The 27,980-nt window shown below is 38.3% G+C and overlaps 1 protein-coding gene across 3 annotated transcripts; it reads right to left on the bottom strand.

Moving 5' to 3' along the window:
* Positions 1-66: 66 nt before the first annotated feature.
* DARS2 (aspartyl-tRNA synthetase 2, mitochondrial) lies at positions 67-27,980 on the bottom strand. Of its 3 annotated transcripts, XM_004013809.5 has the most exons (17): positions 27,287-27,980; positions 26,552-26,651; positions 25,239-25,305; positions 23,462-23,563; positions 22,977-23,072; positions 21,405-21,528; positions 20,605-20,651; positions 19,180-19,286; positions 18,330-18,399; positions 17,383-17,562; positions 15,993-16,100; positions 13,017-13,079; positions 9,458-9,610; positions 4,441-4,659; positions 4,137-4,247; positions 2,103-2,178; positions 67-1,194 (listed from the first exon to the last, which is right to left on the bottom strand). In XM_004013809.5, the coding sequence occupies exons 1-17, from the start codon at positions 27,405-27,407 to the stop codon at positions 980-982; spliced, it is 1,959 nt and encodes a 652-aa protein (XP_004013858.1). In that variant the 5' UTR covers positions 27,408-27,980; the 3' UTR covers positions 67-979. The 3 variants fall into 3 exon arrangements, with proteins under 3 accessions (XP_004013858.1, XP_012042947.1, XP_027831690.1); XM_012187557.4 differs by lacking the exon at positions 2,103-2,178; XM_027975889.2 differs by lacking the exons at positions 67-1,194; positions 2,103-2,178; positions 4,137-4,247 and adding an exon at positions 6,225-6,313 and having other exon boundaries at positions 4,547-4,659.

Below are 27,980 nucleotides of genomic sequence, written 5' to 3'. Positions count from 1 at the left end.
TAAATTGTAAATCAAAAGAATGTTAAAGCAAAAGTGAAGATAAAGTAGAAAAGAACAATCAAGACATTCCCATTTTATAAGTCTTTACTTGTGTCAACAAAATGTGTAAAAAAATGAGTAAATTCCAGTGTTCACTTTTCTACATTTGAGGTTGCTTTAAGGTTAATATTTTTAGTTATAATTGAGGAAAATTTATTCAGGGATTCATGATTATTTAAAAAATAGAAATATAAACAATAATGATTAGTGATATTACTGTTTTCCTTTTTACCACAGATGTCAGTTTTGTTTAACCTAAAATTATAAAGTACATAGTATTTTAGTATAAAATACCAGTATTCTGTTTCCAGGTGGATAATATTTCATTTAAGTAATGCCTGAAAGGTTTTCAGAGCATATTTACTCACTTTATCTTCCACATAATATTTATCTCCTAGGATTCTGACAAGAAGAGGGATTCAGGGAAAGTACTGTTTATATTTCATATATGCAGAAAGGGAGGCCAAGAGATTTACACAACTTGCGGGGTAAAGCACTGTTTAACACTTTGTGACCTTTATTTCAGTGATTTTTTTTTTGTGCTTTATGTCATGTTGCTTCTCACTATATTACATTGATAGTATAAATGTCATTATCCAGGTTATTTTATAGGATTCTCTTGGTGAAGCTGGTTGCACTGACCTCTCCATCAACTGACCAGTCCAATGGGGCAAGAATTTTTCCACATTTTTACATGTGATTTGACTACCTCTGTCCTAAGAGAACAGTCTACTATCTGAGTATAAAAAATGTGATTTTAAAAAAGTTCCAAATAAATAATCCTAGTAATGCATGTTATCATGAAAACTGGATACTGTTTCTTCATTGAGGTGAAGACTGTAGCCTGGATTTCTTCCATCTAAAAACTTGAAGTCAGATCTGTGGCCGAACTCCAGATCTGATTTTAGCCTTGGGGAAATAAAGGACAAAATTAAATAGCTCAACTTTCTGAAAGGCATGGATGATTTGATGAGCTCTTTCCTGTTTCTGCATCTGTTGGCCAGGAGACCTGGATGTGATAGGGCTTCAGTTCCTCAGGAGGGATAAAATCTGGGGCATTGCTCATGAGGTCGTGCCCACGGAAGGATTTGGGGAAGGCGATGACATCTCTGATGCTTGGTGCTCCAGTGACAAGGCACATCAGTCTGTCTAACCCTGTAAAATATAAAGTTGATAACTGAGAACATAATCTAAGGTTGAGGGTGACTTAGTTTTTCTTAAAGGTTATACAAAACTTTTAAGTAAGAGCCTTTAATAAGTTGCAGCTAATCATAGTTCCCTGGCCTTTTTAGGGAACTTTTGTTTGAGAGGTGCTTTTCTATCTCATTCTAGAAAAGTGCTCAGGACTAATATTCACATGCGACTGGGATTAACAGTCACAGCAATTAATGAGACCTTAGCAAGTGCTCACTGAAGGCTGAACAAAATTAGGTACTATGCACGGGACTCCAAAAACACAGAAGGATGTCCCTGTTGTTGAGGGCCTACAATCTAGGTAAGCTTCCTAGAACCTCTCACATTCTTTTCTTGTTTGAAAAAACTAGCAATGTAAGCAACCAGGGCCATCAGAAAGGCACTGGCATATTCCTAATTTCACATAAGCTGAATACTGTGGAGCAGTACTTTTCATACTCCTATGAACGTGTCTGAGCCTCCAGGGAAGTGAGCAATATTGACTTAAGACTGTCTAGTTTTATTCTATTAAAAGACATTTTCAAATGCAAATTATCAGTTAAGTTTTATCTTTATAACTGGTTAAATATATTTTTAAAAATATATCATCAGGGAATCGCCTGGTGGTCTAGTGGTTAGGACTCCATGCTTTCATTGCTCAGACCAGGTTCAATCCCTGGTCTGGGAACTAAGATCCCACAAGCCACACAGAATGGGGAAAAAAATATCAAAATGAAAAACACCAAATTCTTTTAGAACTCTTAGGCTCACCTCATACCCTCTTTACTCCTCCACTTCCCCAACCCCACCCTTCCTCATAAGCTGAGAGCCCAAATTTGACACTTCGGCAATGGACTGAAACAAGGATTAAAAAAGGACAGATTGTTTACCTAAGGCAATTCCTCCATGAGGGGGCGCCCCATAATCTAAAGCCTGGAGCAGATGGGAGAGCAATTTCACATCTTCCTGAAATTCAAAAGATAATTTAAATACATACTAAGGGCCCACTGCTGCTGCTGCTGCTAAGTCGCTTCAGTCGTGTCTGACTCTGTGTGACCCCACTAGGTGCCACAATAATACAATTAGTTGCTAAAGGGAAAATAAAAGTTAAATTAAAAAAGTACTTTTAGAGGCCTACAGTTTAGCAAGAGAATATGACAAGTCAGGGGTACTACAACATGCAGAGAAATGCCTGGGGCTCAGTAAATGCAGCTATTATGCTGATAATGCAGACAGAGTAAGACCAATTAAAGACGTGGGATGTGGCCTCAGAAAAAGAGGGTGAAAAGGAGGACCTGGTCCTGTCACATGGGCTAAGAGGCAAGGTTATCAGGAAGGCAACAGTGCAGATGCTGCCAGAAGATAAGACAGCTTGTGGGCTAACAACAGGCTGCTGGATCTGATGACCACGGGCAAGATAACTTTTATGGGCAATGCCTGTGGAAATGTTGCAACTGTGTCTGAAATGGTTCCCCAACCAGACTACAGATCACAATCAAGTCGGGGAGACTTTAAGGAACAAATGCCCAACTCTCACATCTAGAGCTTTTTTATCTTAATTGGTCTGCTGAGGAAAAGTGAGTGGTTTTCTTGTTTTGTTTTTAATGCTTTAGAAGTGATTCTGTTCTAATGTGCAGAAGGGCTGAGAGACACTGGTGTGTATGAAGAGAAGTTCAAGCAATGTATTCTCACTGACATTTTGAGAAGCTTGAAAGGAATAAAGCAAAAAAGAAGCTGGGAAACTGGTGGCTAGGGATTTTGACTTAAGAGGAGAAAAGTTAAGGGAGTTTGTAACGTTTTTAAAGCTAGAGTGTTCTGAGTTCTCCAATGCTGTTCTCAGAAATAAAGTTCCTCAATCCCAAATAACCCACTCCACAAAGTGATCTTTTAGGATCAGACTCTCTTGGACCTCCTGGACCAAAGATTTCCAAGGATTTCTTGGGCCTCCTGAAATCCATCCTAGCCTCCTGAAGAGTCATCAACAAACCACAGAGTCTTAGGCTTGCATCTACATAGACTCTTCTGAAATTTCTGATTAACCCACTCTCCGTCATTATCATTAAAATCTACTCCACCTCAAATACTAAGTGACATAAAATTCTTTCAAATCGCTTTCCTTTTCTCTAGCAGTATCAATATTTTCAGGACTTCCCTGGTGGTCCACTGGTTAAGATTCTGTACTTCCACTGTAGGGAGCATGGGTTCAATCCCTAGTTGCAGAACTAAGATCTTGCATGCCCTGTGGTGTGGCCAAAACTGCACCACCCCTCCCCCCCAAACAACACAATTTTCAGCCACTTCAGACCACATCCATTTTGGAGCAGTGCAGTGATTAGGAGGTTGGGAGCTTGGGTTCAAGAGCAACCCTGCCTGGTCCTGAATCCTGGCGCTGCTTGTTTCTGTGCTATGTGACTTTAGGCTAGGTTCATTAATCTGTTTATCTTTAAAATAAGTAGAATAAGGGTCTTAATTTAAAAAGTAAGTGTGAGGGAACTACCCTGGTGGTCCAGTGGTTAAGAATTTGCCTTGTAACACAGAGCATGTGGGTTCAATCTCTGGTTGGGGAATTAAGGTCCCACATGCTGCTGAGCAGCTAAGCCCTTGCACCACAACTACTAAGCCCATGTGTTTCAGAGCCTGTGCCGTAACTATAGAGTCCACAACTAAGGTCTGACACAAAAGAAATAAATAACTGTGAGGATTAAATGTGTCCATGCATATAAGGTACTTAAACAGTGCCCGACATATAGCAGTCACTAAAAAATACCCATTATTTTCATTTATTTTTCAAAGTCTAACACTAAAGGTAGAGAAATAAGCTGACACTATTCTGTAGCTAGCGAATCCTCCATTCATAACAAATTTTAACAAAAGAGACAAATATTAGGGTTTTAGAAAAAGGCCAGGTGAGAAGATGATGTTACCTTTAGTACTGTGGCCAGGATGTAATGCTGAATCTCTGAATTATGAATTCGGATAGAACCACCTCCTATCTCATTGCCGTTTAAAACCAAGTCATAGTGTTGGCTACGGACCTAGAAGATTCAAAGAGCCTTTGTGTTAGAGAAAAATCTCTGGTTTTCTGTTCCGTAGGTTAGCTACTTAGGGACAATGGCTCAAATCTGACAATTTCTTCTGGGGCTTCTGGAACTGGGTCAGACCATGAAACCTGAAGTTCTCTGCCTTGCTTCCGTATTTCCTTTTAATTTGGAAGTATAGCTATCATACCTTGTGGGGCTCAGTGTAAAGAAGGTGAATGTCATTTGGATGGGGAGCAGTAAATGGGTGGTGGGCTGACTCCAGCTCTTGGGGATTTTCCTCCTTGGGAAGGAAGAGGGGGAAATCCACCACCCAAAGGAAAGAGAACAGAGCTGGGTCACGAAGCACCACTCCTCTTGCTTCTAGAAGGTCAGCACACTCCAGTCGTAATTTTCCCATCAAAGAGCACTGCAAACAGAAGATACAAACGTTAACTGCTGTGACAGAACAGGCAGCAAATGACACATGTGGATTCTAAAGCCAGGCCTTTCTCTCAGAAGTAAAAGTCGCTCAGTTGTGTCCGACTCTTTGTGACCCCATGGCCTATTCAGTCCATGAAATTCTCTAGGCCCGAATACTGGAGTGGGTATCCCTTCCCTTCTCCAGGGTATCTTGCCAAGCCAGGGATCAAACCCAGGTCTCCCGCATTGCAGGCAGATTCTTTACCAGCTGAGCCACAAGGGAAGCCTAAGAATACTGGAGTGCATAGCCTTTCCCTTCTCTAGGGCATCTTCCTGACCCAGGAATCGAACTGGCGTCTCCCGCATTGCAGGCAGATTCTTTACCAATTGAGCTATCCAATCTACAGATTTACAATTTACAATTTACTCTCTGCCTCTCAGGAAAGAAGGATCTGAGGATGATCTGCGACACTGCTGAGGATGATGGCCACACTCAGCAGATTTGGTGAGTATTTGCTAACACAGTGACTTCAGAACACAGGTACCAGAGCTTGATTAACATGGGTCTGTATCTCAGTTTGGCTACTGACTAACTCCTGTGCACCTTTTCCCATAGTAAAATGGAGATAAAATATCTACTCTAAAGACTGTTGTGAAGATCAAGTCAGATAAGCTCTGTAATGTGAACGAGCCATTATGATGAGTATTTCCTTTACTGAAGGATTGTGGGGAGGAGCTGATGAGAGGCTGTATACACTTAACATTCAATAAATGTTGGCCATTATTAGAGAGGCAGTATGGGTTAGAGGTTACATTAAGAGTGTGACTTCTGGAACCAGACTTTGAGGGTTAGAACTCAGGGTCCTCCACCTCCTAGCTGTGTGAGTGTGAACAAATTCTTAACCTCTGTGCCTCGATTTTCTTGTTGTTGTGTAGTCGCTTAGTCATGTCCAACTCTTGCAACCCCATGGACTGTAGCCTGCCGGCTCCTCTGTCCATGAGATTCTCCAGGCAAAAATACTGGAGTAGTGTATATCTATGACTGATTCATGCTGATGTTTGGCAGAAAACAACAAAATTCTGTAAAGCAATTATCCTTCAATTAAAAAAAAAAAAAAGAATACTGGAGTGGGTTGCCATTTATTTCTCCACTCAAAGCTTTCTTTTTTTTTCCCCACACAACATGTATAATTCCCTGGCTAGGAATCAAATCCATGGCCCCTGCAGTGGAAGCACAGTCTTAACCACCTAGACCACTGGAGAAGTCCAAGTGTTCTGTCTTTAAAATGGTAACAGTATCAGCATTTCTCTCAATAGGGTTGGCATGAGGATTAACTGAGTTAATATATACACTAAGTACTTTGAACAGTGCTAGGCAAGCAGATCAAGCTAACTGTGATAAGTGCTAACTATGACAGGCAGGGCACTCCTGAGAAAGAGCAGTTAGAACAGGAGACGCGCTTGCATGCATGCATACGTGTCACTCTGTAGCCTATTCCATCTGACACTTAGATATCCACACAGGGCACCTTCACTGTGACACATTCAGAATGCTAATGTTACTCCACATACATCAGGTTTCCAGTGTTCTCTCGAGGAAGTCCCAGCAGGAATCAGAGCAATACCGTTCCTGAGAGGAGAACATGAGCAGTTTTCAGTTCCTACCAGGGAAAAATTTAATAGCCAAATGAATCGGTGATAGGATTTTTAATACAAAATTCCAAATTCTTTTTTAAGAAATGCATTGAAACGTTGTAAAAACAATCATCAATCAACTAAAGTAAGTATTTAAAAAAAAGGCACTGACAATAAAATCTGTAATTAACTGGTGAATCCCCTAGCAAATTTAACAGTACTGGCTCATGGCTGGTAGTCAAAAATAATGTTCATAAATGAATGAATTTAAAAAATGACTGTAGTTTCAAAAAAAGTTGTAATTAAATAACTTTCTTCACTCTTATTGCAGGGAAAGGGAAGGGCAGTAGATTAACTTAGGCTTGTAGCTGAACCCGGAAACTATTCCTTTGGAAGAAATAATGATAGAGAAGCACAGTACAAATATAAATTAGTAGAATAAACTTGATAAAGTACAAATTAGGCACTATAAAAATATACGATAGTGCAAGGATGACTTTTTAATCATGCTTGACATTTACTGTATATTTAGTATGTTTTCTTTCTTTTTCATGGCTGTGCCATGTGTCATCTGGGATCTTAGTTCTCTGACCAGGAACTGAAACTGGTTCCCACCGGGTGGAAGCACAAAGTCCTAACCATGGGGCCACCAGAGAATTCCCTACAGTATATTTTCTTTTTAAGTATTTCTTTTCTTTTTTGGCTGCACGGGACATGGGATATTATTTCTTTGAAGAGGGACGGAACCCACACCCACTACATGCATAGAGTCTTAACCACTAGCCCATCATGGAAGTCCCCCCATCCACAGTATATTTTCAATATTCATGTTTGAGTTTTATACCATACTTTACAATTGCACTCATCTCACACGCTAGTAAAGTAATGCTCAAAATTCTCCAAGCCAGACTTCAGCAATATGTGAACCGTGAACTTCCAGATGTTCAAGCTGGTTTTAGAAAAGGCAGAGGAACCAGAGATCAAGTTACCAACATCTGCTGGATCATGGAAAAAGCAAGAGAGTTCCAGAAAAATATCTATTTCTGCTTTATTGACTATGCCAAAGCCTTTGACTATGTGGATCACAATAAACTGTGGAAAATACCAAAAGAGATGGGAATACCAGACCACCTGACCAGCCTCTTGAGAAATCTGTATGCAGGTCAGGAAGCAACAGTTAGAACTGGACATGGATCGACAGACTGGTTTCAAATAAGAAAAGGAGTATACGTCAAGGCTGTATATTGTCACCCTGTTTATTTAACTTATATGCAGAGTACATCATGAGAAACGCTGGACTGGAAGAAACACAAGCTGGAATCAAGATTGTCAGGAGAAATATCAGTAACCTCAGATATGCAGATGACACCACCCTTATGGCAGAAAGTGAAGAGGAACTAAAAAGCCTCTTGATGAAAGTGAAAGTGGAGAGTGAAAAAGTTGGCTTAAAGCTCAACATTCAGAAAACGAACATCATGGCATCTGGTTCCATCACTTCATGGGAAGTAGATGGGGAAACAGTAGAAACAGCGTCAGACTTTATTTTGGGGGGCTCCAAAATCACTGCAGATGGTGACTGCAGCCATGAACTTAAAAGACGCATACTCCTTGGAAGAAAAGCTATGACCAACCTAGATAGCATATTCAAAAGCAGAAACATTACTTTGCTGACTAAGGTCCGTCTACTCAAGGCTATGGTTTTTCCTGTGGTCATGTATGGATTTGAGAGTTGGACTGTGAAGAAGGCTGAGTGCTGAAGAATTGATGCTTTTGAACTGTGGTGTTGGAGAAGACTCTTGAGAGTCCCTTGGACTGCAAGGTGATCCAACCAACCCCTTCTGAAGGAGGTCAGCCCTGGGATTTCTTTGGAAGGAATGATGCTAAAGCTGAAATTTCAGGACTTTGTCCACCTCATGTGAAGAGTTGACTCATTGGAAAAGACTCTGATGCTGGGAGGGATTGGGGGCAAGAGGAGAAGGGGACGACAGACGATGAGATGGCTGGATGGCATTACTGACTCGATGGATGTGAGTCTGAGTGAACTCTGGGAGTTGGTGATGGACAAGGAGGCCTGGTGTGCTGTGATTCATGGGGTCGCAGATTCGGACACGACTGAGCAACTGAACTGAATTGAACTTGTGTATTTTACAATGAAGGCACAATACAGTCCATAGGGTTACAGAGTTGGACACAACTGAAGCAACTTAGCATGCACACACAAACCACATTTTGTATATTTTACAGTGATCTCTAAAGTTAAATCCACTGTTCCATACATCTCCTGAAGAAAGGTGATTTAGCCAGTGTGTGGTAGCGTGTACCACCTCCCAGTTGCTGCTCCTGAGGAAAAAGGATTCTGTTTCAGCTAAGTAGGATCAGGGGTGTCTGCCAGCCTAGCAGCCCTTCAGCAGTCTGATCCGTCCCTCCACATTTTCAGAAATGTATTCTATACAAAAGTTTGGGACTACCAACTGTTCTTAATCTGCTAAACTTCAAAACTGAAAAATTTTTTCACAGTTGTACAATGAGTATTAATAGCCCTCTCTCCACCTAAGTGGCTTTCCTAATTGGAGCCAGATATAATCTGTGAGAGCAATGCCAATGGAGGCTGGCAGCTGATGCAAAAACTATAGTTTTTACATAATGCATTATAAAATGCAAAAAGACATTTATTAATATAAAAACTGGCCTTCTCTATTGGCGCACTGGATAAGAATCCACCTGCCAATGCAGGGGACACATGGAACTTTATCAATAAGACCAGAATCCTGGTCTGGGAAGATTCCACATGCCATGGAGCAACTAAGCCTGTGCACAACAACTACTGAGCCTGAGCTCTCCAGACTGCGAGCAGCAAGAACCAAGCCCGAGTGCTGCCATTACTGAAGACTGCATGCCCCAACTGTGTGCTCTGCAAAAAGAGAACCCTGTGCAATGAGAAGCCCCTGCTGGCCTCAACTAGAGAAAAGCTCATGCAGCAACGAAGACCCAGTGCAGCTAAAAATCAATAAAATTATAAAATATATATATATATATATATATATAAAACCATGCAGAGCAGCTCCATTTTATGAAATTAACAGTCAATTTCAAATATGTACTATACACACAGGAGAAGAGAGGCATCATCAACACCAACAGCACAGAAACCTGGAGGTAATTTTTCTTACTGCTTTCTTATGCTCTCCGGCAGTGAGCAGGACCACATCCTCTTCTTGGGTCTCCAACAGTTTGACGAGTCCCAAGCCTTGCTCCTCCATTATGAACTTAGCAACTGGAGAATTCCAGGTTTCATTGGTTTTCAGGAATATAGGTAAGACTTCCTGATAAAGAAAAAGACTTATGGTTTTTAAAAAGCAGGGGTGATTTATTTTTCCTCTAGTACAAAGATTTATTGTCTCCGAAAGAAAAAGAAGAGATTATCTTGAGATTATCTCTATTTCCTCCCTGATACTAAAGGAATCTAAAAAGTAATCTCACCAAAATGAAAAACAACAACAACAAAAAAAAAAAAAAAAAAAAGGAAAGAAGGGTGGGAAGGGATGCTAACAAATAAGAGATTTGTGAAAATTTTTGGCAGGTTGCATGTGAGTACAATAGGAATGACCAAAGAAGCAAGATGAAGGAATCTCTAGCCTAGAGAACAGTGGAGCAGCTTCAGCACAAGAAGGAACTGATAGGGCCTAACACATGGATACACCCCTATCTTCATCCCATACAAGGAACAAGCTCATTTCTGTCCCCTGCCCACCCCATCCCCATCCTCCAGTGAACAAACAATTAAGGGAAACTGTTGTTTGTTCTTGCTCCCCTCTATTGCAGCAGGGGCCACAGTAAAGACTTGCCTGAATTTTTTTTTTTTTTTAAAAGAAGGAACTGATCTCACCCTGCAAAATTCTGAGGCACAGGGCCTCCGGAAAACAGGCAACCATCTTGCTGCTCACTCAAAAGTAAACCTAACCATTTACAAAGGGCCCTTTAAATAGCTTTTGAAATAGCTCATTCTTAAATATGTATAACTAATAATCACTACACACTGAATAAGCTAAAGCATTAAAAAAAAAAAGACCCCTAGAGGAAAAAGATAATTTAGGGACCAAAAAAACTCGAATCTTCAAAGGTATTAAAAAAGATACTTTATCAATAAAACCAGAATAAAATGCAAAGAAGCAAGCAAGAACTAATAGTATATAAAAATATGACTACTTAAATTTCAACAGGAGAGCTGAAGAAATCTTCCTGAAAGAATAAAAAGACAAAATGATGGAAAGGACGTGAAAACAAAAGAGACATGCAAGTTACAAAAAGAGGTCCAACACACAAGTAAAGAAGAAAGAAATTAAGCTTCATATTTAAAAGGCCCCTCAAGTGTGCAACACATGGAATGTTACTTCCATGTCTTGGTTATTGTAAATAGTGCTGCTATGATCACTGGGGTGCATGTATCTTTTCAAACTAGAGTTTTCCTCTTTTCTAGATATATGCTAGGAGTGTGATTGCTAGAGCAAATAGTTAACTCTATTTTTAGTTTTTTAAGGAAAGAAACTCCATACTGTTCTACATATTGGCTGCATCAATTTACATTCCCACCAACAGTGTAGGAAAGTTCCCTTTTCTTCACATCTTCTCTGGCTTTTATTATTTACATAGACTTTCTGATGATGGCCATTCTGACTGGTGTGAGGTGATATCTCATTGTAGTTTTGGTCTGCATTTCTCTAATAATTGGTCATCCGTATGTCTTCTTTGGAGAAATGTCTACTTAAGTCTTCTGCCCAGTTTTTGATTGGGTTCTTTGGTTTTTTGATATTCAGTTGTATGAGCTGTTTGTAAATTTGGAAAATATGCTCTTTGTGGTCACATCATTTGCAAATATTTTTTCCCAGTCCATAGGTTTCCTTTTTGTTTTGTTTATGATTTCCTTTACTGAACTAAAGCTTGTAAATGTGGCTAGGTCCCATTTGCTTGTTTTTACTTTTATTTCTTTTGCCTTGGGAGGCTGATCCAACAAAGAACTGCTACAGTTTATGTCAGAGAAAGTTTTGCCTATGTTCTCTTCTAGGCATTTAAAGGTGTCATGTCTTATATTTTAAACATTCAAGCCATTTTGAGTTTACTTTTGTTTATGGTGTGACAGTATGTTTGAAGTGTGTTTTTACATGTGGCTGTCGAGCGTTCCCAATACCACTTGCTGAAGAGACTGTCTGGGTAGGCCATTTTCAATCGACAACTACAGAGTTTATACAGTTATGATCAGTGAATATATAATTCTGTATCTCCTTTCCTTACAGATCATTACAGCCTGAACATTTCCCCTACGTTACAAATTTCAAAAAGGAACTTTAATATTTATTTCCTTAATTCTTCCTTAATTAAACCACTCCCATATGATTTCATTTTATTCCTATATATAATACTGAGAGGGTAACAGGCAGGAAGTCCAGGGGTCTCCAAAAAATGTCAGACATTTTTCTCTCTCTCAAGCGGCAGGAGGAGAAAAACTAGCGATATTTAAAAGAAGGTTCTCATAAAATACTGTGTTGCCATAATAACACCTGTTAGACCTGAAGTTAACTATTCTCAAACCTTGAGATAACCAATGCATTTTTCTTATGGAAATGTTTGTCTTAAGCTATGCTAATGTGCTATGCATTTACCCCAAACTCTGTCTTCAAGTCGGTCCCACCTCATGGCTCAGGACCTTCTTGACAAACCAATATGTTATACTCAGATATGGTTCCCCTAATCTATGTAAACGAAACTATTTGTATGGTAATCTGTCCTTCTACAAGATTCAAGTTAATCATTTTATGGCCCAAGATGAACCACTTGGTGCCAAAATTATCCCAAAATGCATCTTATGGGTGAGGGGCCTGGTACCATTCTGAGTTTTAAGACATTCCTTTCTTTCCTTAACAGACTGCTAGTGACTATATAACATCCAGCTGAAGACTAGCAGCGGAGTACTCTTTTCTGCCCCCTTCTGATGCCTATGTCAGAAGCTTTCTCTATCTCCTTTATACTTTAATAAAACTTTATTACACAAAAGCTCTGAGAGATCAAGCCTCATCTCTGGCCCCGGATTGAATTCTTTTCCTCTGGGGGCCAAGAATCCCGGCGTCTTTTCATTCAACAACAACCTTTCAGTACTGTCTGTAAGTGTCCTCATATCCAAGATCCTTCCTTTAAGGTATAGAAAATTACTGACTCAAAGAGCACGACTATTTTTAAAGTTATTGAGTCCAAAATGATTGAGGCAATTCACACTTCCAGTGACAGTGTAAGAATGCCCATTTCCGGCTCCTTTTCCTCCAGATTTTAGTGTGACCATTCACCAAGCCAAGAACACAAAGTATATCTAAGGACAGGCATATTCAGAATTTAAAAAAAGGGTATGGGAAGAATAATGAATATTGGCTTTCTTTCACACTAACCATGCTTCATTTAAACCTTGGGCTTTATTTAATCTTCCCAACTGCATTAAAGTACTATTATTTATTTTAAAAGGCTACAGTTGAAATTTGCATTCTGATTAATGGTAAATTCAACTAAGTTGGAGTCTTGGAGTTATACCTAGGGGTAAAATTAACTTTCAAAAGAAAAAGAAGAAAAGTAGAAGACTGATCTGAAATAACAAACCTCTCAAGACTAATGATAGCATAAGAGTACAAGCAATTAATAGTTAAAAATATTGAATCCCTAAAAGAAAGGAAAAAACATGTTCCTTACCTCATTAAAATGGTCAGCCGCAAATTTTCTAATGGACTCAATATCCTTCCTTTTGAAGTATTTCTGATGAAAGAAAAAGTAAATTCATTAATATGACAGCTTCACAAACATGTCTATGAAATGGGAAAGAAATATATTTTGTATCTTTCCACTATAATAATAAGGTTCAATAAAGATTTAATTTCTATTGTCAAATGACAAAATTTTAAGGCTTGTTTCAGGGTGTATTCTTTCTAATTCAGCAGGTCTCAATGGAAACAGCTGTGAATGTATTCCACAGAAGACTGTGCATACATAATATGTTAAAAATGTATCTTTACAACTGAATTGTGAAAGATCAACAAAATCAATAAGAAGGCTTGGAATTTGATTATTTCAGTTCACTTAAAATTCTTTTATCTTATTTCTTTAAATTATCCCGGTGTGTTTCTAAGTGAGACTCTATGGCTGTCATCATCACTAATACTCATGGAGCTCAGGTACGGGAGATAAAAAGAGGCTTACATGGCTCATGACCCTGTAGTCTACATGGAGTTCATGACCCTTCTCATCTACCTGGGAAAGAATGGATATACTCAAATTGGGATAAATAATATCAAGCAATATATGTTATACTGAGCTTACCTGAACACATTCAATATATCTGGACTAGAGTATGGGCACCAAATTACTTTCCACTGAACATATGAAGTGAATAAAAAGTAATGGTATTGAATTCTTATACCCATTTTAAATATACTAATATGTTTATATATCCAACTGAGTAGTCTTTCAAAATAGTCATTGTATTCAAAATACATTTGGAATTCCTCTTCCTAAATTATTTCCAAAGCAGATGTGCTAACTACAGAAAAAAGACGTGTCCCGTTACTAAAGAGCCCATGCTTACCCAACCCAACAATTCTCCTACTCTCATCTCCACTCCTTTTGGTTTTCATAGCTCCACCTCCTTTCTCTTCCCCTGTTATTAATACAATAGAGCCCAGAGCCTCAGAAAACCCGAACCAACAAGCAATGGCTATGCTAAAACTGATACAGAACTGGGAGCCTTTGGACAAACAGGCTGAAAGCAGAAAAATAATCCCAAAGGAAGTACAGGAGAACTTCACAGCATTAAAAAGAAAAATAAAAGCACTAGATCTTGAGAGTGTAAACTCAAATTCATAAGGTTTTATCATTCTCTCCTTATAGTTCTAGAGACACTCAGTTCAGTTCAGTTGCTCAGTTGTGTACGACTCTTTGCGAACCCACGGACTGCAGCACTCCAGGCCTCCCTGTCCATCACCAATTTCCGGAGTTTACCCAAACTCATGTCCATTGAGTCAGTGATGTCATCCAACCATCTCATCCTCTGTCATCCCCTTCTCCTCCTGCCCTCAACCTTTCCTAGTATCAGGGTCTTTTCAAATGAGTCAACTCTTCGCACGAGATGGCCCAAGTATTAGAGTTTCAGCTTCAACGTCAGTCCATCCAGTGAACACCCAGGACTGATCTCCTTTAGGATGGACTGGTTGGATCTCCTTGCAGTCCAAGGGACGCTCAAGAGTCTTCTCCAACACCACAGTTCAAACGCATCAATTCTTTGGCGCTCAGCTTTCTTTATAGTCCAACTCTCACACCCATACGTGATTACTGGAAAAACCATAGTTTTGACTAGATGGACCTTTGTTGGCAAAGTAATGTCTCTGCTTTTTAATATGCTATCTAGGTTGGTCATAGCTTTCCTTCCAAGGAGTAACTGTCTTTTAATTTCATGACTGCAGCCACCGTCTGCAGTGACTTTGGAGCCCCCCAAAATAAAGTCTGACACTGTTTCCACTGTTTCCCTATCTATTTGCCTTGAAGTGATGGGACCGATTCCATGATCTTAGTTTTCTGAATGTTGAGCTTCAAGCCAACTGTTTCTTTCACTCTCCACTTTCACTTTCACCAAGAGGCTCTTTAGTTCTTCTTCACTTTCTGCCATGTGGGTGCTGTCATCTGCAAATCTGAGGTTATTGATATTTTTTCCCGGCAATCTTGATTCCAGCTTGTGCTTCATCCAGCCCAGCAATTCTCATGATGTACTCTGCATATAAGTTAAATAAGCAGGGTGACAATATACAGCCTTAATGTACTCCTTTTCCTATTTGAAACCAGTCTGTTGTTCCATGTCCAGTTCTAACTATTGCTTTCTGACCTGCATACAGGTTTCTCAAGAGGCAGGTCAGGTGGTCTGGTATTCCCATCTCTTGAAGAATTTTCCACAACTTATTGTGATCCACATAGTCAAAGGCTTTGGCATAGTCAATAAAGCAGAAATAGATGTTTTTCTCAAACTCTCTTACTTTTTCAAGGATCCAGTGGATGTTGGCAATCTGATCTCTGGTTCCTCTGTCTTTTCTAAAACCAGCTTGAACATCAGGAAGTTCATGGTTCACGTATTGCTGATGCTTGGCTTGGAGAATTTTGAGCATTACTTTGCTAGCGTGTGAGATGAGTTTAATTGTACATTAGTTTGAGCATTCTTTGGCATTGCCTTTCTTTGGAATTGGAATGAAAACAGACCTTTTCCAGTCCTGTGGCCACTGCTGAGTTTTCCAAAATTTGCTGGCATATTGAGTGCAGCACTTTCACAGCATCATCTTTTAGGATTTGAAATAGCTCAACTGGAATTCCATCACCTCCACTAGCTTTGTTCGTAGTGATGCTTCCTAAGGCCCACTTGACTTCACATTCCAGGATGTCTGGCTCTACGTGAGTGATCACACTATCCTGATTATCTGGGTCGTGAAGATCTTTTTTGTACAGTTTTGTGTATTCTTGCCATCTCTTCTTAATATCTTCTGCTTCTAGAGACACTATTAGACTCTATATGACAAATTACATTTTTATTTAAAGAGAATGTTTCTCTCTGAAGCTTAAATGTGCCAATGTTGAACATATTTACTTCCCAAATACACATTCTAGAGAAGATATAGAATTGGCTCCACTTACTGCTCCTTTACGGATACATATGGCTTTGACAGTTCCTTGGGGTTTACTAAGGGCATCTTGGAGAAATCCAATTTCTGTGTTTCTGAACATGTCACTGATATCTACAATCTGGAAAATAGAAGAAAAGAAGGTAACTCAACATGAGGTCATTTTTATCACAAAACCTTTTACAAACAAGATTTTAAAGAGGAGAGTCGATCTTAACATTTATAGAGCACATTCATTCAGTGTTTACTGCAGATTGGGCACCATAAAAATGTTAAGGTACTAATGTATTAGTAATAGTTCATTTATCTGTACAACAAGGGTATGAGGTAGGCCCTCTTATTATCCCCATTTAATAAAGAGAAAACCAAGGCACAAAGCAATGACTTGCCCGAAATAACACAGCCAGTAAGTACCAGAGCCAGAATTTAACTCAGGCAGCCTAACTTAAGAAGAACCACCATTTCACATTACAAAAGAAACAAGAAGTAGTTAACCTGGCTGCTGTAAGTAGGTAGGTAAAACTTTCTCTGTGTTACATGTTTTTCATTGTAAGAATTAAGTGCTGCCTATTTGTGGACCAGGCAGAATTCAGTTTCTAAGGAATCTACACTGAGAACCAAGATAAATAGCATCAGCATTACAGCAATGAAGAACTGTTGCTCTCTAAGAGAAAATAAAGAGGCTTCCTAAGGGAAACTGCTCTGCGAATAAACATTTCCCATGTTTGAGCTCTTTACAGACCAGGGAAAGAGAATAAATAACCCTTCCAAGTCCATTTTAGCTTAAGAAAAATTCAAGGGGAAGGATTAAATTTTTTTTCTTTCAAGTTACCATTCATATCCATATAACTAATAACTTGTCAGTAGTAAAAACATAGCAAGAACCTTGCTCTTGAAATTGGATCTTGGAACACAGTAGATAAAAAAAGGTATTGTAATGTTGCTGCTGCTGCTCCTGCTAAGTTGCTTCAGTCATGTCCGACTCTTTGCAACCCCACAGACGGAAGCCCACCAGGCTCCCCCATCCCTGGGATTCTCCAGGCAAGAACACTGGAGTGGGTTGCCATTTCCTTCTCCAGTGCATTGAAGTGAAAAGTGAAAGTGAAGTCTCTTAGTCGTATCTGACTCTTCGTGACCCCATGGACTGCAGCCTACCAGGCTCCTCCACCCATGGGATTTTCTAGGCAAGTGTACTGCAGTGGACTGCCATTGCCTTCTCCGATTGTAATGTTAACATGCTATTATTCTCTCTTGCTGTAGCTGCGTAACAACAAAAGTAACAAGCTAAGGGAACAGCAAAAAATATGATATAACAGTGTAACTGGTTGTAAAGGTTAAAGTGGTTCAAAACTGACTACAGGACCATTTGGGGGCAGAGTCCTGGGAAAAGTGAAGAACAGTACCTTCATCCCAAAGCGAGTGTCAGGTTTATCAGTTCCATAGCTGGCCAGTGCCTCAGCAAAAGGCATAGAAGGAAAAGGGACCACCACAGGATCTTTGTCACTGGGCCATGAATACTGGAGCAAGCCCTCAATTAGACTCTGGACACCCGTCTGGTCTACAAAGGACATCTCTATGTCAATCTGAAACCGAAACAACATATGGAAACTAACTTGAACAGCCACCATATTAATATAGACATACACAGTTATGCATTCCTCTTGTTTCAAATTACCATTGGACTCTGTTCTTACTACGTGGGGGAGCAGGTTAAATATTGTAGGATGTCTGTTTTGTGCCAGGCACCGTGCTAATGCTCTACATACATCCAACTGTTAGTTCCCACAACTATCTCATGGCTGAAGGCTCAGAGAGGCTAAGTGACTTCTGAGTGTGTGCAGTTAAACTGTATTTGATCTTAATGTCTGTCCATCTTTAAATCTTACAGTTTTTGTGCTTCACCTACACTGGTTAATATGATATCACATAGAAACTAAATCATAATAGCTTTGTTCACATTGACTAGATCTGTTTACAGATTAAATATCAACACAAGAAATTGTTGGTTTTAGTGCATAAGAGATTTTTTAAAAGAACATTATCATATCATGATCACTGAAACACTTTAGGAATCTGTCCTTCCTTAGTTTATGATCTTATTCCTTTTTCTAAATTTATTTTTTAATTGAAGGATAATTGCTTTACAGAATTTTGTTGTTTTCTGTCAAATATCAACATGAGACCATATTCTTTGTAAATGGATCAAAAATTAAATAATTAATGCCTTAACTACAGGTTGGTTTAATTAAATATCTGATAGATAAAATGCAATGACAAGAAAGTATAATTTCTGTCCACATTCTTGGGTGTAGCAAGGCTGAATCAATAAGAGACAAATGAATATAAGTACCTGAGTAAATTCGGGCTGTCTGTCTGGTCTCGAACCTTCATCTCGATAACATCGGGCAACCTGAAAATATCTACAATTGGAAAACAGCATTAATTCAGTCAGGATTCTAGAAGCACACACACACTTTCCCCTAATAGTTCCTGGCAAGGCAGGCTATGAAATAATAATAATATTAAAACAACGTAAGAAACTGTAAAGTTCTTAATGATGCTCTAACCTAATCAGACATATGGTTGACCCATGAGAAGTTAACTACTCTGTATATTGTCTTAAAAATATACAATGGCACCTTTGGATGTTCATATATTAGAGTGACATACAGGACAGTCCATGCTTCTTTATACATACTCTTGCTTCAGCCAAACTGAAATACCCACTGCTCCATGAATACACTTGAGCCTTCCTGGGCTATGCTGTTCCAACATTCATTTTCACCTGCTAAAATGCAGCTCTGTCCCAGAAGGCCTAGATCACAAAGTTTTTAATGATATTCCCCCAAACAATGTAATTTCCAACTACTTAATGCAACCAGTTTGCAAGTCTCAGCATACTTATTTTTGGTTTACATCACACTTGGTTTTATTATCCTGTTTTGTCTTATAGATTCATCAGCTCGAGAGCAAAACTTATTCTTTTTTGTTTTTAACCCCTTGCCCCATCTATTAGCATAGAGCTTTGTACATGATGGACACCTAATAAATCTTTACATAATAACTACATGTTTTTAGGGTATTTTACAAGTATTTTCCAAACTCTCATACATTTTCGAACCTTCTTTTGAAAGACTAGACAATTTTGTGTTTCCTTTTCCCTCTTTTTTCTGATCACTGCTAGCATAAAGAAAGCTCACCTGTCTAGACCACCAACCATCAGAAGCTGCTTAAACTGTTGAGGACTCTGAGGGAGAGAATAAAACTTCCCAGGTTCCCTGGATGGTATAACAAACTCTTTTGCACCCTTTGAATGAGAGAGCGGGAGTGCAGAAATATTATTAAAAAAACATATCCAATAAATGGTAGAAGTCAATACTTCAGTTCCTCAATGAAATCAACTAAAGAGTAAAGTTCCCACAATGACAGTTCATTTCTTACTCATCCTTCAGTCCCCAAAAGGTTTACACATAGTAGGTTTTAAATAATACTTGTACATATTAAGTATACTGTGGAAAATTCTTCAAGAGATGGGAATACCAGACCACCTGACCCGCCTCTTGAGAAACCTATATGCAGGTCAGGAAGCAACAGTTAGAACTGGACATGGAACAACAGACTGGTTCCAAATAGGAAAAGGAGTATGTCAAGGCTGTATATTGTCACCCTGCTTATTTAACTTATATGTAGAGTACATCATGAGAAATGCTGGGCTGGAAGAAGCACAAGCTGGAATCAAGACTGCCAGGAGAAATATCAATAACAACAGATATGCTTTGGCATAGTCAGTAAAGCAGAAATAGATGTTTTTCTGGAACTCTCTTGCTTTTTCGGTGACCCAGCGGATGTTGGCAATTTGATCCCAACTTAATAATATTATGTTTGTTGAGATGAATGCCCAATTCTGTTACTAGTTGAAAGTTTTTTTTTAAATTTGGAATCCTGTTTATTTATTTATTATTTTGGGCTGTGCTGGGTCTTTGTTGCTATGCGGTGGTTTTCTCTAGTTGCAGCAATCAGGAGCTAGTCTCCAGCTGTGGGGTGCAGGCTTCTCAAATTGCAGAGCATGGGCTCAGGGTGCATAGGCTTCAGTAGGTGTGTTGCGTGGGCTCAGTAGTTGCAGCACATGGGCTTAGATGTTGTGTGGCACGTAGAATCTTTCTGGACCAGCGATAGAATCTGTGTCCCAGCACTGGCAGGCTGATTCTTAACCACTGGACCAGCAGGGAAGTCTAACTAAAAGGATTTTGTGCATCAGTTCCTATGCAAGTAATTCTTAACTGCTTCTCTAAATTTAAACTATAATTTTATAAGTCCATGGATTGTATAAATACCAGTGTTTGGAAATGTCAGTTCTTAATGAACAAGTGATTTAGTTTTAAAGAACCAATTTATTATTGATTGGTAGCTATAAACCTCAATGGAAAGAAAATGATATAGGATTAAAAGATTCTGACTAAAAGTACTAACCCATATTATTTTCTCAACTCTAAAAATACCTAGTTAATGTGACCATCCTAAGGCAGTAAAATAAAAGAAACAGAACTAAGGGAATATAAAAGCAAAGTGGTCTAGTTTCATAACAACAGGACATTATTAGTAGGTTGACTAAGGAATATACATACCCCTGGAGTCCTCTTGAATAACGTTGGTGTTTCTACATCTACAAAACCTAAAAAAGAGAGAAATGTCAGAATTTAATAGATGGGAATCTACCAAATATGAATTTACCAAGTACCATCCAACAAATCTGAGGCTTCCATTTAATTAGTAATTTTGACTGTAATAAGTTACCAAGCACATTAATGCTGGTTTCTACCAGTTCAAGAGGGAAGCTGAAGATTTTAATAAAATTCTGTTCTGTTCATAAAGTTTGTACTCTTGTCCTGAAATAATTCTGTTGATGGATTCTTGTGTATTAAACTGTTCTGGTTTTCCTGTTCCGCTAGCACAGCAAATATAACACAAATATAGTAGAAAAAAGTCCAGGGCTGATTGAAGAGTCTACTTTCATTCACATGACATTTCTTCTTCCTCTTCTTTTTTTCTTAAATTTTATTTAATTGGCTGCCTCAGGTCTTAGTTTGGGCATGTGGGATCTAGTTTCCTGACCAGGGATCAAACCTAGGCCCCCTGCTTTGGGAGTGCAGTCTTAACACTGAATCATCAGGCAAGTCCCTCATGTGACATTTCTGAGCTCCCAATAAATGATGTACAAGCATGAGAAACAATTAAGAAAGCTTACAGATAACAACCAAAGGGCTGGTCCACCTTCAGTGTGATGGGGAATATATAGCCGATGTACACAGGCACTATCACTTTGAAAAGTCTATATTTATGACCCAGTAGGGAACTAAATTGTGCTTTATGTTATTAAATTATGCTCTAGGATAAGACACAAGGAAATTACTGTTTCTTTCCTTACCATGTAGATTACAGAGATATTCACGCATTTTCATGACCATCTGAGATCTCAGTCGCAGGTTATACTGCATTTGGACACTACGCAAATCTAAGTAGCGGTACTGCAAACGAAGAGCCTCTGTTTTCTAAACAAATTTAAAGATTTTTATGTTTAAATATGCTTCAAATGTTAAAGTATTTCAAATGTTTCAAACATTAAAAAGATATTAACTTTAGACACAGACTGAATTTTCAAAAACTTTAGCTCTATCTTTAGCTTCTACCAGTTGTATATACACCAGCATCTTTAATTCCTACAATTTCTAGGCTTGTTACTAGTACAGATTTTACGTTTTTCAGGGAACCACACTTCACTGACAAATCTATCTACTTTTCTAAACTTGTATCCATTCATTTTTCCCCTCCTCTTCTTTTCTTTTTTGACCACACCATGTGGCTTATTGAAATCTCAGTTCCCCAACCAGGGATTGAACCTGGGCCATGGCAGTGAAAGGATTCTGGAATCCTAACCACTAGGTCACCGGGAACTCTTTATCCATTCATTTTTAAGCCTGGAGTTTGATCTTGAAAAAACAGAAAAAGTAAAGATTTTAAAGATTATTAAAAAATAAACAGCAGAGCCAAAAACAGCCATGACTTTATCACCCGAATGGGAGAAGTGTAAGAAATGCAAGGGAACAGAGGACGATGCTACAACTGTACTAGTAGGAAGATGAGGAGGAGGTCTGCTTATTTTTTAAGATGGTAAATCTTTGCCTCCGTCTTGTGCTGACAACTTAAAAAAAAAAAAAAAAGTCCTTTCCCCAGAATAGGTTATTTCTTTGATACTAAAATAGAAATAGAAGAACTATCTGCCACTTCTCTTTTTATAAGCTTATAGCTGGGGGGAAACTGTATATTTCCTTCCCCTCCCATAACAAGGTCAATTCTGTAATTATATTGCTTTTTCTAATTAAATTAGGTACTGGGAACTCAAATGTAAGACAAAGTGGCCATACAATTAATTTAAAAATGTTTTATAGGTCAGTTTACAAATTAGGTATTAAACAGGTAGCTATAGATTATTTGTGACAATTGTAGATAACTGTCACAAAGCTGAAAATTAGCTGGGCTTACATATTCGGGGCTGTCTAGCTTTCTCAAAGAATATTCTAAATTAAAGTAATCATATTTGTATGATTTATAAACATTTTATCATTGTTAGAGGCTTAAACTTAACATGTGCATTGTCAGAGGCTTAAACTCAATATATGCCATTTGGCCATTCCAATGGTAGACATAAATTTCCTTTCAAAATATAAAACCATAGCAACAAAAAAACTTGAACAAAATGACACGGAAGTCTTAAAGACAACCATGTTTCCAACTGTCTGAAAAAACATTCTCGCTTAATGAAATGTTGATATTTAAGAACAGTTTACCAGGAAATTGTAAAACTAGAAGAATAATTCATGACATAGCTAAATAGAATGCTTAATTTCATAGAAAAACTTTTTCTTAAAACTTCAAAAACACTTTGCTGGTTACCAACATTTTCTAGACACTCTATTTTATTAGTAACAGAGGATGGCACCTTCATAAAGTCCTTAATTTCAAAGGGCAGCTTCTTGCAGGAATTCAGAAGTTTAGCTGTCTTAACTTTGATTTCAATCTCACCTGTTGGCATTTTCTTAGAGAGAGAGAGAAAAGACCTGTTTTAAAAATCATTCAATCAATCATGTACACAATGAATATTTATGAAACGCAAGTATTTATTTACATATGTAACATGCACGGGGTGCTAATAGTGCATAGTCTAAAACATAAATGTCTGTGTATGACTCTGACGTTCTTATGTGTCTTTGTGGCTGATGAGCTCATTAACAAATGTCTTAACGTGCACATTTATTTAGGTGCTTATTTCGCAGTGATGATTTTTAAATCTGTAGGTTCATCTGTAGAACCTGCAGAGCTTTAGTGCTAGATATCAAATAGATACACAGTCTCTGTTGCTTTAATGTGTTGATAGTGCAAATGTACACAGGTAAAATTTAAATAGACAGTTTCTAAATTACTAACTGGATTCTTCTGTCCTGGAGGTCGGGAAATTACTGTCCCAGACACCTGCACCACAGACTCCATGGGGGCTTCACATAAAATCTTCTTCACCGAAGCAGCAGACTACAGAGTAAGAGGGAAAAACAGTTCCAACAAACGAACTTAGAACTCTGCAGCAACTAGATTATGGCTTAGAAAAATGTTAATACTCATAGCTTAATTACCATAAACACCAGGGCTGCCATTAATGACTTTATTAAATAATTTGGTTAAAAAAAAAAGAAAAAGAATTTGGTAAATTGAATCCCCATTTTGATGCCATATAACCGAACATATAAAACTATTAGTTAAGAATTAATTTTTTTTTCCTTAAGAGAAAGCAAGAAGAATGATTAATGCAAACAAGCCCCACATACTTTAAAGGCAACTGTCTCCAGGGTTAAACTTAGGGACAGTAAATCCAGGAGCAATGAAAGACTTCTTCTAGGTTACCTATGCTCATCTCTGATACCTGAAAGATAACCCATGACTCTTTACTTAATTCAAACATTAACAGCTGAGTAAATCTTATTTTTCTCAGGCATATAAAAATTTGTAAATATTACCACATTAGAAACCAATTGGCCAAGAAGCATGGCGAGAATTCTTTATCTAATTTTAATGGTAATTATTTCTGGAGCAGGTAATACTTCACATGGCTCAAATTCAAAGGGTACAAACAGATCTACAGTGAAAAGTCTCTCTCCTATCTTTTCCCTCCACCCCTTAATTCCCCTCCTGAGTGATACTCAACGTTATGTGTCCTTTCAGGTATATTTCGTAACACACACACACACACACACACACACACACACCCTTTTTAGTACAGATAATATCACTCTACATGCTCTTCTGTATCGTTTTCATATCTAACAATACAGTTTGGATTTTTTCCCGTATTAGTATATAAAGAGCTTCTTCCAGCTTTTCCTTGCTGTGAGGATGTATGTTAATTTTTATACCGGTCTCTTATTGGGGAACATCTAAATTATTCCCAATTTTCTTTCAATTAAAAACAATTCAGCGGGTGAATAATCTGGTATTATATTTGTGTCATTTTGCATCTATGTTAGTCTGTTTGTAAGATAACTTTAAGATAATTGATTGGACTGGAATGAATGGTTCAAAGAATATATGTATTTATGATTTTGATATTGCCAATTGCCCTCCATAGTGCTAGTGCCAATTTGTACTTCCTCCAGGAATGTATGAGCATTTATTTTCCCAAACACTGTGTGTTGTCAATCTAATGCATCACAAATAACAATTCTGTATAATTTTTTTTTTTTTTTTGCTATGCTGCATGGCTTGCAAGGTCTCAGTTCTTCAACCCTGGGCCCTGGCAGTGAAAGCCGAGAATCCTAACCACTAGGCCACCAGGGAATCCCCCAACCCTGTGCAATTCAATTCACATTTTTCTGCCTATGGGTGAAGCTGGCACATTTTCATATGTCTACAGACATATAAAAAAACAGCCATTTATATTATATCTTCTTTTCTATAAATTTTATGTTCATATTCTGTATTCATATTTCTACTGGATCGCTGGTCTTAAAAAAATGTTTTTATTGATTTGTAGTAGCCTTTAGGTATTAGTCCTTGGTCTATAACATGAATTGCACATATTTTTTCCCAGTTTGTCATCAGTCTTAATGCTGTTTACAGTAGTTTTAACAAAAACCTCAAGCTTACTGATCCAACATGCTTTGTTTCAAAGCATCAAAGAAACTTTCAGGTAATAGGAGGACCCTTCTATTACCTCATCCTGGGGAATGACAACTTGAACAAGTCCATGGAAATCTCTTAGGACCAGGAAGATATTTTGCCTGATTAATGAAGAAAATGAACATATTAGGACAAAATCTCTGAGACCAAAATTTAAGCAGGCAAAACAAACTAGACAAAAAACCCATGCAATTTCTCACGTTCTTTTTTTATAATAAATACTGTGCTTCATAGCTATCTATATTCATGCAACTATCTACATAGGTTATTAAGGAAAAAACACTTTTTTCATTTGCAACATCAACTTTTATTAGCTATATATACAGCTTACTAATACTATCCAGATAACTTATTAATAAAAAGGCAGATTTTTGAAATTAGCTTAAGTCTTTATAAGCAAATTTAACTAAATTTGGAAATTTTCCACATATTAAAACCAAAAGTAATATTTTATGATATTAGAGACATCTGATTGGTCATTTTTTAAGATGCAGCAATATAAAATCTTACCTTTTTCTAAATATAAGACTCAATGGACATGTGTTTGAGCAAACCCTGGGAGACAGTGAAAGATAAGGAAGTCTGGCGTGTTGAAGTCCATGGGGTCGACTTAGCAACTGAACAACACCAGCAAGTATGAGATGCAATCTAAAATTTTCTAAAAGAGGTCTAATACTAACTGAAACCTCTACAAACCATCAAAAGGTCCCAAATCCCAATATTTTAGCATTCAACCTACACTTCTCACATTTAGTACCAAGAAGAGGTACAGAAAAGCCTCCTCAGATTTTCATTTCAGGAGATAGAAGTCACCAAAGGTATGGGTCAAATATCTACCCAATGGGGACATATTTTTTAGGAAAGTCACACAATCTATGTATTTTGGAGCTCTTCAATGTAAATTAATGTGCTATTCACATATGTTTTAGAAATATAGAGCCAAACAACAAAAAAATGGAGTCAACATCAAGGAATCATTGTTCATATTTTTAGGCTTTTCTCTACCTAAATTTAGAATAAAATATGCTTTATTATGCTATTGAAGCTTATCAGCTTACCCAATTACTGGTCCTAGGAACTCTTCAATCTTAGTAAATCTAGGGACATCTCTGTCCTCTGGTGGATCACACTTCATTATTATACCCTTCAACAGATGTTACTGGTACTTACTGAGTGACACTATTTGAGTCTTTCAAAACAAAATAAAACTGAAAACTCAATGACTTCTGAGAATCCTGCAAGAGTTGCAAAGCTTTTATTCTTCTGACGGTTAAAAATTAATAAAGGTTTGAAACTGCCTTGGGAAAACCATCATCACGTGTTCTTACACCACTTGCCTCTATCTACCTTCGGAACTGAATCCATCCACACAAGGTGACTTCTTGGCCTAAGTGAGAAGAACGCAACTCTCCACAAGTGTTGGTCCGGGCAACAAAGCTACTGAGTTCTTTTAAAAAAGAGAGGGAAAAAGGCAAGATTAAAAATATATCATTTGCAAATTTCTGAGAATAGACTCAAATCATATTATCTTTGGTATTTCATGTCAATGGATAAAATCTAAAGTTGAAGAATGTAATCAATCACTATTAAAATTGCCTGCAAATGTGTCAAAATCCAAGTGAATAACTGTCAATGTAAAATTTTGCCTCCTCTTAAGACTATAAATATTTTTGATCACTCAGCATTTGCACTGATCTGTTAATAGTGCACATTCTTCCTCAAATAAAGTAAAAGTCCTGGAAATTACAGAAGTTTGTGGGTGCAGTAACTGGTTTTAGTATGAATCTAGAGTGAAACAGTCACTTGTACACTAGAAAACCCTATTTAAAGTATTCTCAAGTATGCAAGAATATTTTAGGCTTCTTATTTAGGCATCAACTAAATGAATAGACTATTCATGTGGTTACTCTACTGGTCTTTTTAAACTCCAGGAGAAAAAATAAAAAAGGAAGAGGGTGAATAATGTGCTTCTACACATAAAGCTAGCCAGTCAAGACTTGCGGGGAAATGGAATGAAGCACTCTGGGTGCAGAGAACAAGAGGCAGTGCTGTTCAGAGGACAAAGTTCCATATTGCATTCACCTGGAATTCTCCTCTGTGAACTCAGTACCAGACTTCGGGAGGCAGAACTCCAGATCAACTGGGTGGTCCTTCTGGTGGGTGTGGATAATCCCCTGCACAGTCGACTTAACCAACAGAACATGTTGGAGCCGTAGGATGGAAAGACGCTCAGGAATCTCACGCTGCAGGTGTTGGATGGTGGTCAAAAGTCAGTTTAGGAACTGTAACAAATCCCTTAAAACGCCAGGAGTTCCCACTCTTTAATACTGAAGCCCTAGTCCGCTGAACATTCAAGTGCTCATGTAGGTAAACTAGATAAATCTGCAAAGTCTTTGGGGCCTTTGGGGAAGGTGAGTAGGGTAAAGATCTTTTAATACCCTTTCCCCCTTCTCAATGCATCCGTTTGCACTTCTATTAACAAAGGTAGGCCAGAAGCGACAGCGAATGACTCCATACAGCAGCGCAAGGCGGGACACCACGACCGTGCAGAGGCAGCAAGGGGCCGGTCAGCAGGCGCACGCCCTTCCCGTCTTTCCACGCTTTCCTGAAGGTTCCCGCGGGCAGAACCGGAAAACAGGGAAGAAATCAGCCCCGCATTTCAAACCTCCCAAACCTGTCGGCCGACCTCTAGTCTTCAGAAGGAGGTAGGTAAGCAAATCCACAATGTTTCTAGGGCACGAACCCACACACACACGCCGCTGGGCGCCATGTACTT

Source organism: Ovis aries, chromosome 12 (genome assembly GCF_016772045.2).
Source record: "Ovis aries strain OAR_USU_Benz2616 breed Rambouillet chromosome 12, ARS-UI_Ramb_v3.0, whole genome shotgun sequence".
NCBI lineage: Eukaryota > Metazoa > Chordata > Mammalia > Artiodactyla > Bovidae > Ovis > Ovis aries.
This window is presented reverse-complemented; position numbering and strand designations above follow the sequence as displayed.

Excerpts from the sequence above, each read along its gene's own strand:
- DARS2 (XM_004013809.5), bottom strand. The coding sequence starts at position 27,407 with ATGTTCTGTTGGTTAAGTCGACTGTGCAGGGGATTATCCACACCCACC. Across the intron at positions 16,101-17,382 it reads ACACTCGCTTTGGGATGAAG|ATTGTAGATATCAGTGACAT; the intron begins GTACTGTTCTTC and ends TCTATTTTCCAG. Across the intron at positions 13,080-15,992 it reads TATGTATCCGTAAAGGAGCA|AAATACTTCAAAAGGAAGGA; the intron begins GTAAGTGGAGCC and ends TTCTTTCATCAG.